Source organism: Salvia miltiorrhiza, chromosome 6 (assembly GCF_028751815.1).
Source record: "Salvia miltiorrhiza cultivar Shanhuang (shh) chromosome 6, IMPLAD_Smil_shh, whole genome shotgun sequence".
In the NCBI taxonomy this organism is placed as follows: domain Eukaryota; kingdom Viridiplantae; phylum Streptophyta; class Magnoliopsida; order Lamiales; family Lamiaceae; genus Salvia; species Salvia miltiorrhiza.
Genome location: NC_080392.1, coordinates 682,439 through 693,872, shown reverse-complemented (window position 1 = coordinate 693,872; position 11,434 = coordinate 682,439). Strand labels below are relative to the sequence as shown.

The window sequence follows — 11,434 nt, the reverse complement described above, 5'->3', positions numbered from 1 at the left end:
ATGTTTCATCATTTTGATGAATAAATTAATGATTAATTTGAGGTCTGAATCTCAGAGGTGGCAATTTTGTATTATTATATATTATTATTATTATTCATAATTTTTTTACTGCAAATTCAGAAATCATAATATTCGTAACAAATTCATACTGTATCATCGGGGCATGGACTCATTTAAACCACTTTATATATATGTATATATATAGGGATTGAATCAAATAAAAACTTCTCTTAATGTACAAACTATAATCCTCTGGAACTTAACTTATAAAATAATTGGTTAAGTGCAAGGTTTTTAGATTTTATGTTAAATGAGTTTGTAGAGAGAGAGAACTTAGAGAGATTCAAATGAGTCTAGATATATATTGTACTCCCTCCGTCTCATAGGAGAGTATTACTTTTACCATTTTTATTCATTTTCATTTTGGAACATGACCTCACACATTATCTACCACACGTTATCATTTTTTCTAAAAAAGTAGCGAGTCTCTTTCTCCACTCAACGTATTATCTATCAAACATTTCTTAAAATCCATGTCATCTCTCGAGTATTACTCTCTCACGGGACGAAAGAATTAAGTATAAAATACAAAAAAACGACTTTTGCCCTTCAATCATATATAGTAATATGCGGTGGACTCATGACTCGGTTAATGAATTCATCGTTACGTTTCGAATTCATCATTTTTCACAACGATCTTCAGTACACATTGAATTCATAGTAAACTTTGTTTTATATGGTGAAACATTAGTCTGTGCAATAATAATACCCACTCTATACACGCATAGATATACACATACACATACACATACATTGATATTCAATGAATTCAAATAGGCCCCCATTAAAAAAATTTCACAAAAATCACCAAACATTAGACAGCAAAACCTGGCTCTCCTCAACCACCTATACCTAAATGTGTCTGTATCTCTCTTCACTCTTTACTACACATCTCCGCCAACCCATTCTTGCCCTAATTAGTAGGCATGTACCACTGCCATAATTTAACCCCGCCGGGCCCCACTCCCCCTGCTTCAGAGCTGTACGACGTCGTTTTGCATCCCCCATCACCAATTCACCACAACACAAACATCAACCCAATTTCTTTGCGTGTTGAAATTCTTGATTTATAATCAAGATTGATAACCGTTGGCAGGATTTGGATAATGACATGTAATTAGGGAGCCCCATTTTAGCTCTTGCGTATAGTGATTTTCTCTTAATTAAGTATATTTAATGCCTTCATCTGCAAATCTATATAAAGTGTTGCTCACTCTAGATGGAATAAATGCTTCGATACATACTATTCCTCCCTCACCACTTGCAAGAAAGAAATATTTCTTCTTCTCTCTCTTTTTCTCAAAGGCATTCTTCACCTTTTCATTTCTTTAAAGATTGTGATATTTTTTTTCAGACAACATTCTTCAAGAAATGGTTGCACCTCTCTATGCGTGGCCATGGGAGTTCTTGGGCAGTTACAAGGTATCATTCATTCATGCAATTTTAATTTCTGTTTGGATTAATTTCAAGATAAATAAATCATTTTTATTGTTTTGGATTTTTGCAACTGCAGTATGCTCTCTATGCGATTTTTCTTGCAAAAGACATGTACACGAGATTCCAAGAAGATACCATCAAGGATTCTTGGATTCTTCACACCATCAAAGATTCTTGGATTCTTCACATCTTCATCTTATCCATGCTTAGGCTTATAATGTACCAATCATGGACTTCTTACAGCAATATGCTGTTTCTGACTCGAAACAGCCGTATTATAAAGAAGGGAGTTGATTTCAAGCAGATTGACAAAGAATGGCATTGGTCAGCCCTTTCTTCATCTCTTTAGTTTACATGTATATATATGTTTTATTTCAAGATATGCTTCTTCTTTTTTTGACCCCCAATTTTTTTTTTTATTTAACCAGGGATAATTTTATTTTACTACAAGCTATGGTGGCATGTTTGGTGCTATACATGTTCCCCACCATAGGAAAAAATCCTTTGTGGAACAAAAATGGGATCATAACAGCCATACTACTTCACATAGCAATCTCAGAGCCAGTTTTCTACAGCATACACAAATGCTTCCATGGAGACTACCTCTTCTCTCACTACCACTCTCTCCACCACTCCTCCGCCGTGCCACAAGCCTACACCGGTAGATCTTTGCATAAATAAATAAAAAAAAAAAAAAACATTTTTTCAATATACTTTTGGTTCACTTTTCAAGAATTCTTGGTTAACAAAGAAATTGTCATAATTTCCTTTTTGGTCTTGGTCAGTCCACGAAAAATTTGTTACTTCTATTTATAGCAGTAGGCTCCACTGGTAACTTTCACCCGTGACGCCTAGAATGTGTCAATTTTTTTATTTTTTTGTGGACGGAGGGAGTACTGATTCGGTGTTTGATATAGCTGGGCATGCCACATTCTTGGAGCATCTGCTGCTGATGATGGTGATCGGGATACCGATACTCGGGTCATTCTTGATTGGATACGGATCTCTGAGCTTGATCTATGGCTATGTTTTGGCCTTCGATTTGTTGAGGTGTTTATCCCATTCAAATGTGGAAATCATTCCTCATCAGATCTTCGAGGCCATCCCATTTCTCAGATATCTCATCCTTACTCCAACGTAAGACTATAGTTTTAATTTACATCCTCAATTTGTGTGTGTGTGTGTGTGTGTGTGTGTTTTAAATTTGGACAAGTTGCACATTCAATGTTTGTTTCTATCTTCTTCTAATGTAAAGATTAAGATTGCGGTGTTAAGGTAAAAGGGTGGAGTCCTTTTCGTGTTGGCGGCTAGTGGTTGGGAGCATTGAATGAGGGTTTGGTGGTTTAGAGACTAGGGCCTTGACCTTATCTCCCTCTCTAAACAAATAGAGTTTCCTCATGTCCCTTTCGTGTCATTTTCAAATGGGTAAATATCAAAAAATAGTCATAAAGTTTCAATATCTTTTTTCAATAATATCCCGAGATTGATTTTCTAGCGTATAAAGATGTGGCGAGGGCATATATGAAATAATATTTGAAGGACCAATTTTTCTAATAACGAGGATGTGGCGAGGGCAGATGTTCCACGTGGAATGTAGATGGCCGCAAAAAAAAAATATCGAAAATACCGTATTTTTGAATTTGATATATTATAGTAATGTTTTCCCTCTTGCAATTGACATGAAAATATATGATGCGTCTCGGGGGACATCTAAGTGGTGTAAACTCTTGTATATGAACACTGAGGTCTAGCACTATGATCGAAATTTCGGTCGCAAAAAATGGTCGTTACACGTCTTAACGACGGAAGTAATTACCGTTTTCAGGCGTCGCCGTTTGTATCGTCGTTTTCATCGTTAACGACCGTTTCAATTCGGTCGTTACAAATGGTATTTGGTCGATCATTTACGACAGCACATCAGAACTAACGACCGTTTTTCTGGTCGTTAGTTCGTTAGACAACGGTCGTTGGTTATCCTCCACATTTAACGACCGTAGTGTAGGGTTCAAACCTCACGGCTCCCTCTTCTCCAAATAATAATAATAAAAAATGAACATATATATGTATGATATGATGTGAAATTTGCAACAAACTGCAGGTATCACAGCCTCCACCATGCTGAGATTGGGACAAACTATTGCCTCTTCATGCCTCTATTTGATGCACTCGGCAACACCTTGAACAGAAAATCATGGAAAATGCACAAGAAAAACTGTCTGAATTCAGCGAAAAATGGTCGGGTGCCGGACTTCGTGTTCCTAGCACACGTGGTGGACTTGTCTTCAGCTCTGCACGCCCCCTTTGTGAACAGATCAGCCGCATCCATACCTTACTACACAAGATTCTACACCATGCCATTCTTGCCTGTCACATTCTTGGTCATGCTCGCCATGTGGGCCAGGTCTAGAACCTTCTTCATCTCCTTCTACAACCTCCGCGGCCGCCTCCACCAGACCTGGGCCGTCCCCCGCTTCGGCTTTCAGGTATGAAAATATTGTTTGTTTCTAGTTATTTACACAAGTTTAGCCCCCTCTAATGAAAATTCCTAGCTCGGCCGCTGTTTGAATCATTCTGTTTTGCAGTATTTCTTGCCGTTTGCTGCCAAAGGGATCAACAAGCACATTGAAGACGCGATTCTTAGAGCTAACAGACTGGGAGTGAAAGTGATCAGCCTTGCTGCTTTGAATAAGGTAAGTATTTGTATGTTGTAATGAAAAGAGGTGGAGGAATATATATACATATATATATAGGGTTGGGATCTATGAAGAAGTAACTATATTTGGTTCTCAATAAGTCAATAAATTTACCGAATAAATCACGCGACCGCACGAATAGTTATTTTACTGAATAAACACGTACATTTTTTATTCAAGCGCTCGCGTGATTTATTCAGTAAATGTATTGAGTTATTCAGCCTTCGTTATTTCCTTCTACATTTAGCATTCTTCATTGATCTCTTCCCTATATATATATATATAGAGAGAGAATTAAATTGTTGATGATGATGATGAATGGCAGAATGAGGCGCTGAATGGAGGAGGGACACTGTTTGTGAACAAGCATCCGAATCTGAAGGTTCGAGTGGTTCATGGGAATACGCTAACGGCAGCCGTCATTCTCAACGAGATTCCCGACCAGGTGTCTGAGGTTTTCCTGACCGGAGCGACGTCGAAGCTCGGAAGAGCCATTGCTCTGTACCTCTGCAGGAAGAAGGTTCGAGTTTTGGTAAGTTCATTCATCGTCATCGTGTTTGTGTTCGTGTTCGTGCATGCTCTTAGTTAATTAAATTTGATTTGATTCATAACACATCGATGGCACTTTGATTAATTCGCAGATGCTAACTCTATCCACTGAGAGATTCAAGAATATTCAGAAAGAAGCGCCGTCTGACTGCTCCAGATTCCTCGTCCAGGTTACGAAGTACCACGCTGCACAAAACTGCAAGGTTGCATTCTTATCTTAACCCTCGCTTTTCCAATATTCATGTCCTAAACTTTCCACGTTTTCTATAAAATGTTTTGAACTTTCGTTTTCTCCTAACAAAATCTCGTACTTTCAGCATTTTTCATGAAATATCCCGAACTTTCGTTTTCTCCTAAAAAACTCTATACAATGTCCCGTACTATTCTTTCTCTCCCCAAGAAAACCTTGAACTTTCGTCGTATTTCATTAAAATGCCCCGTCATTCAAAATCTGGCGACCGAAAGATGACTCATTTCGCCATAGAAGTCTCAAAATTATCAACTAATTTCACTGCAATTAATTTGAAAAGAGTAATCTTTCGGCCACCGAATTTTGTGTAGTAGGACACTTAATAAAAAATATTGAAATTTTGAATTTTTTTAGGAGAAAACGAAAGTTCGAATCATTTTATAGAAAACGGTGAAAATTCGAGAAATAAAGTACTGTTAACCCTAAATACAAAGACCGACTAAACTAGTAGTATAAATATAAGTCATTGATTATCTATATGATCAAAATTTTCTATTGATTAAGTTTGTTGTTGTTTGCAGACATGGATTATGATCAAAATTTTCTATTGATTAAGTTTGTTGTTGTTTGCAGACATGGATAGTGGGGAAGTGGATAACGCCAAGAGAGCAAATGTTTGCTCCGAGTGGGACCCATTTCCACCAGTTCGTGGTCCCACCAATCCTCCAGTTTCGACGAGACTGCACCTATGGCGATCTCGCCGCCATGAAGCTCCCCGACGATGTCCAAGGCCTCGGATCTTGCGAGGTACTTGCCTTTAATTCTCGTGTCAAAAAGTTTTGAATCACTTATAATGAAACAGAAGTAACAGTAATTTTGATTGTGTGTGTGCTCGCGCAGTATACGATGGAGAGAGGAGTGGTTCATGCTTGCCACGCGGGCGGGGTGGTGCACGCGTTGGAAGGGTGGGCCCACCATGAGGTCGGGGCGATCGACGTGGACAGGATTGATTTGGTGTGGAAAGCCGCCATCAAACATGGTCTCAAGCCCGTTTCAACTATTCCGGCAGCTTCATAATTCATCAATTTTAATTAGGACACAATACATTTCTTCTTCTATTCACTATATTTATATTTATATTATTGCGGTCTAGATATTAGTATTAATTAAGTAGAAATATATAATGTCTTGCTTGAATCCCAATTCAATTGGCTCAATTGTAGTTTAATTTGTGGTTGGTGTTTTGGAATTTGTATATTGACCAATTCAGATGGGAATTTTATGCCAATTTTCTTGTTGCTTTTGAAAGAAACTATAGGCCCAAAATAGAGAATAAATAAATAATATTCCATTTTTTTTGTGAAAGCTAGCTTGAATTTTTATCCTGATACCAAAATAACAAACTAAAGCAATGTGCAAGCCCTGCCTACATAAAATAGAGAGAAAAAAAAAAAAGAAAAAATAAAAATAATTGTTAATGAAGACCGGCCCATGGAAAATAACAAATGGGCCAACGCCCCAAACTCAAACCAAATTTATTTCAGATATTAAAAAAAAAAAACTTTTACTTTTACTTTTGTGAAAATGTGAATATTTATTTTTTTCAATTACTGGGTTTCATAATTATAGATAGATAAAGGTTTACTGTATGTTTCATTTTAGAACATATCACTATAAAACTTTTCCCATTTTTAAATAATTTAAATTTCTAATTATTATGAAATGGGGTGATTTTATCCATAGCCCCCATTTTACTCTTTATTTATATCCCCCCATATTTAAATAAAAGTAAAATATAAGATAAATTTCTAATTAGTGGCTATAATAGAGAGTAAAATAGAATCACCCTATGAAATGATATGGATCGGGCCTGTAAATTTGATATAGATAGGCAGCATTAATGAAGCCCACTAAAGGCCCACCAATTCAAACCATTAAATGTATATATTGAGATCGAAATTGAAATGACCTCTAAATTAAATTAAAACAGTTTTTCTTCCAACATCATTCAAATATACCATTGCAAATGCACGACACGTGTCGATTCCATTTTTTTTTTTTGGAATTAGGTGAATTAATCTGATTAAGACATAATCATCTATTGATAGTGAAAGACTGAATAGTCCACTCAAATTAAATTAAGTTTGTTGAATTTAATGAGGCACACGTTCATGATTTTTTTGATTGGTACAACATTTTATTTTAGTCTACATGTTAGGCTCATAGGCCAACAAATGGTTGTGGCTGTAATTTTGTGATAGTTGCATATGTGACAATGATGTATTTCAATTATTTAAGCTTACAATTAATGCCATTTACTATTATAGCATATGGCATATAATTATTACTAGCCCTTTCTTGCAAGTAAACATAGGGTACTCGGCAAATATCGGTGTAGATAAAAATAAATTAATTATCTTGAAAAATGAGATCGGCGATTACCCAATTAACTCCAACACTTCATCCTATTATCTTATATACTTATATAATATAATAAGTAATTAATTTATGTCCCAAAAAGGGTAGAGTATTATATAATATAATAACAAGGTATAACCTCTATATATGTTGTAGGTCTTTCTCAAGTCAAGCCCGGTTCTATTATTTATTTGGACAATTTAATTGGACTAGATTTATGCTTGATTTTTCTTTGTGCAATAAAAGATATTTCGACATTGGAAACTAAGAAATATATAGTTGTCTAGATAAACTTGATATAATAATTCCATAACATTACATTTAGTTTAGGACGTCTTTGAATTTGACCTATCTTTGTGGAATTCTAGTGATTTGATTTAACTTAGGGAAATGAGTGAGAGCTCAACTTTATGGTGGTACCACAATCATAGTAAACTAAAGTCTTAAACTAATTCTCAATGTGTTTACTTTTACAAATTATTGGTAATATCTATGATATCCTTACTTATTTTAAGTTTCGTGAGCCCCACGCCGCTGCCGGAGGAGGGGCGCGCACCGTGCATGATGCTTGCTCGCGAGCTCTATGCGAAGAGGAGAGAGCAATTCAGGTGGGGGCATCGCCCAATAGGAAAAATAAAAAAGAAAATATGAGAAAAATCTAGAGCAACTGGCTGTGAGATAGGGCTCGATATATAGCTACAGAGCCCGATGGCTCAGACGGAGGGGCCCACCTACAAAAGTCTAGAGCAACGGGTCGTGTGAGAAAAATTGATACACCCTCAAATATCACTATATTTTGTGACATATTTTTATTTTGGCGACACACATAATAGCTACTCATCACAAGATGTCACAATTTTATTCAGTAACAGTTCTTACGGTAGCAATTCTTCGAAAATTATGCCACTATTAGAACATTTTATTGTGGTGTTCTTATTACATGAGAAAAATCAAGTTTTTTATTTATTTATTTATTTATTTATTTATTTATTTATTTATTTATTTATTTTTGGTAGTGTGGAGTTAGTTTTGGATGAATAAGGGTAGGCTCATGATGATAGGGCATAGAACAGTGTTTAGCTTTGTTAGGACAATTGAATGGCCCATCCATGTGTGCACATGTATGCCTGCTCCTATTTTGCATCTCTCATTTATTTCTCTTAATTGAGTGCGTGTGCTCTTCTTTCCTACACACACCCACATGTATGTGTGCGTGTATATATATATATCTATATACTATATAATATAATTAATCCTAATTATGTTCCGTTAACAATCGTTGCCAATAACTAAATATATATGTAGCCAATTTTTGTTAGTCGTGACCTAATAATAATGGGTTATATTATATATGTGAAATTATAATTTTTTTATTTGGAGATAACTCGTTTACTCATTGTCAATTATTATTCCTTAACGATGATTATTTTAAGTTGACTTTTAAGCATTCGAGTGCATTAGTTAAAGAAATCCTTAACTAATCTTACCATGTGCTTGATTTGGTTTACTTACTAATCGTCTATCACGTTAATTTGATTGGATTATATCCACATTTATTGGTTCATATTATGTATAGTGAAAGAAATTATCATCTTCTAATTGAATTGAAAATTCAAAATATTGTCCGATAATAATCTAGTATATAACTAATTTCAGTGGATTTCAATTTTCAACAAATGTCGATCCGTTATAAGAACATCTCCAGTCCTAGAGACCCTTTGGAGGCTCTAAGAGGGTGGTTCCCACTTTAGAGCCTCCGCTCCATAGCCAGAGGCCCTAATTTTTCTAATTCTATTTCATTCTATTTTACCTATTCAATTTTAAAATTCAATATTTCACTAAAATTAAAATTTCAACATTACATTAATTAAAATAAAATAAAATACAGTAATTAATCAACAAAATTACAATAATTAAATTAAAATCAGAGTAATTTATGCATGGCTAAGTTAATTAATTAGTTAATTTTTTTAATTTCAAAAGTATTCGTTGCATAGTTTTTAATTTTCTGGCGCGTACATAATACGCGCCTTATTTAATTGGGCTTGAAGCACTGATCCATTTTTAGAGCTCGCCTCGAGCCCTGGCAGGTCGCCAGCGGGAGGGCGACTCTAGCGGCATGGCCGGAGCCCGCCCACCGCTAAAGCCGTTACTACTAGATCTCCAATAAATATATATTTTTTTTTTGCGTCCGTTACTACTCTAGTTCAAAAATAAAATTATCTCCACAATTTTATATATTACCACCCATATATATTGAGATTAAAGTGTCACAATCTGGGTGCACGTTGTAGATTTTGTGAAATCTTTTTTTTTTTTTTAAATGATTTTGTGAAATCTGAAAATGAGGATAACCGTAATTCCCGGGGGTTCACCCGTTATTCATGGTCCCAAACACTCTCTCTCTCTCTCATAATGTTATTATTCTTACATACGATGTTGTAAAGAGAAGCCCATGCATGTTCCCATTTGCATAATCTTGTTTCTAATCATGCATGTGCATGTGTTCTTTGCACACACAAACACTAGCCAGTGTGTGTAAATATTATATAAGCTGAGTTGGCCGAAATTAAATTAAAATAAGATAAGGTTGTGCAGTATCATGCTATATATATATGTTGACGCTTCTTTTGAAATTGTTAGTTAAGTCATGATTTGATGGGAAATATTGTCCAATTGGTCAAAATCTTCTATCATGTGCAGTTGCATGGACTAATTAGTCTACTCCAAAATTCATATTCTAAATTCTACTCCGACTGAAATGAATAATACCTAACTTTTTTTTTTGGTATCTCTCTCACTTTTTGGTGTCTCACCCTATTTTATTTCTAGTGTTATATAGATTTTTTTTTTCTTTGATTTCAATTTCTTACGATTTGGTTTACTTTTGGGATTGTTAATCAAGATTTATTACATCCAATTAGAGTGTATTTGTTATTTTTTAAACATTTAATTTTAGAGTTAATTGCATGCAAATATTGAACTTTAAATTAGTCAACTATCAATTTCTTTGTTGACGATCACTAAATTCAACACTAAGTTTGGCTGAAAAATGGGTGAGATATATAGCAGAATAAGAAGAAATTAATAGTTGAGTAGTTTAGATATATACATATTTTAAAGTTGGTGTACAAAATAAGAATTGTTTGAACGTTTAGTAATTTATTTGCAATTAACCCTTAATTTTAAGTTTTTTAAAAGTTTATTAATTATTCATTATTGGGGTATTATAATTTACACACAAAAAAAAAATTAAACTTCAATTTGTATGATAAATATTATTGAAATAATAAATTTAATAATGGAACAAGAGCGTGTCACAAAAATTTGGAACAAAGGATTTGAACAGTCTTTTTTTTTCTTTACACAATATATTAATTAATTAAACATTTATACTCACAATATATCTTATATTTACATTTTATTGCATGACCATTTTTTTTTTTTTTTGAGAAATATTGCATGACCAATTAATTAGTGAACACAATTACACCAACTTGACCACATCATGATTAAAGTGGCACGACTCTCTCTCTCTCTCTCTCACACACACACACACACACTTCCATGTTATTTGTCTACGTATAAGGTATAAAATGGAAGTGTTTTCGGTATTTGAGCTCGGGATCCTTCGTCGCCTTGGTGTTGCAGGCAATCCGCGCCCTGCTCCGGTCACCATTGATGTTGGCTGGAATCTTCCTTCTCCTTCTTGGCTAAAAGCCAATATAGACGGGTCCATTCGGGGTAATCCTCCGGTGATGCATGCGGGAGGTGTGGTCAGAAATGCCTTTAATTCGGTGGTGGCGTCCTTTCACTTTTCGGCAGGGGCCGGTTTTGCCTTTGAGGCGGAACTTTTTGCTTTTATTATCATTCTTGAGAGGGCTGCTGCTCATCAATGGTATAACCTTTGGATTGAATCTGATTCGACATACGTTGTTAATGTCTTCAATAATCGTGAGGTTCCGGTCCCGTGGCGTTTCCGGAGCAGATGGCGGGCGGCGCTTCAAGGTGTGGAGCAGTACAACCTCCGTTGCTCTCATAACTACCGGGAAGGTAACCGCGTTGCCGATTACCTCGCTTCCTCTCT

At 35.4% G+C, this 11,434-nt stretch overlaps 1 protein-coding gene across 1 annotated transcript; it reads left to right on the top strand.

The window, feature by feature from the left end:
- Positions 1–1,155: 1,155 nt before the first annotated feature.
- Positions 1,156–6,241, top strand: LOC130987642 (very-long-chain aldehyde decarbonylase CER3-like). Its single transcript, XM_057911239.1, has 10 exons — positions 1,156–1,482; positions 1,574–1,821; positions 1,926–2,158; positions 2,415–2,634; positions 3,596–3,980; positions 4,080–4,187; positions 4,516–4,722; positions 4,832–4,942; positions 5,563–5,736; positions 5,830–6,241. The coding sequence occupies exons 1-10, from the start codon at positions 1,432–1,434 to the stop codon at positions 6,004–6,006; spliced, it is 1,914 nt and encodes a 637-aa protein (XP_057767222.1). The 5' UTR covers positions 1,156–1,431; the 3' UTR covers positions 6,007–6,241.
- Positions 6,242–11,434: the final 5,193 nt, after the last annotated feature.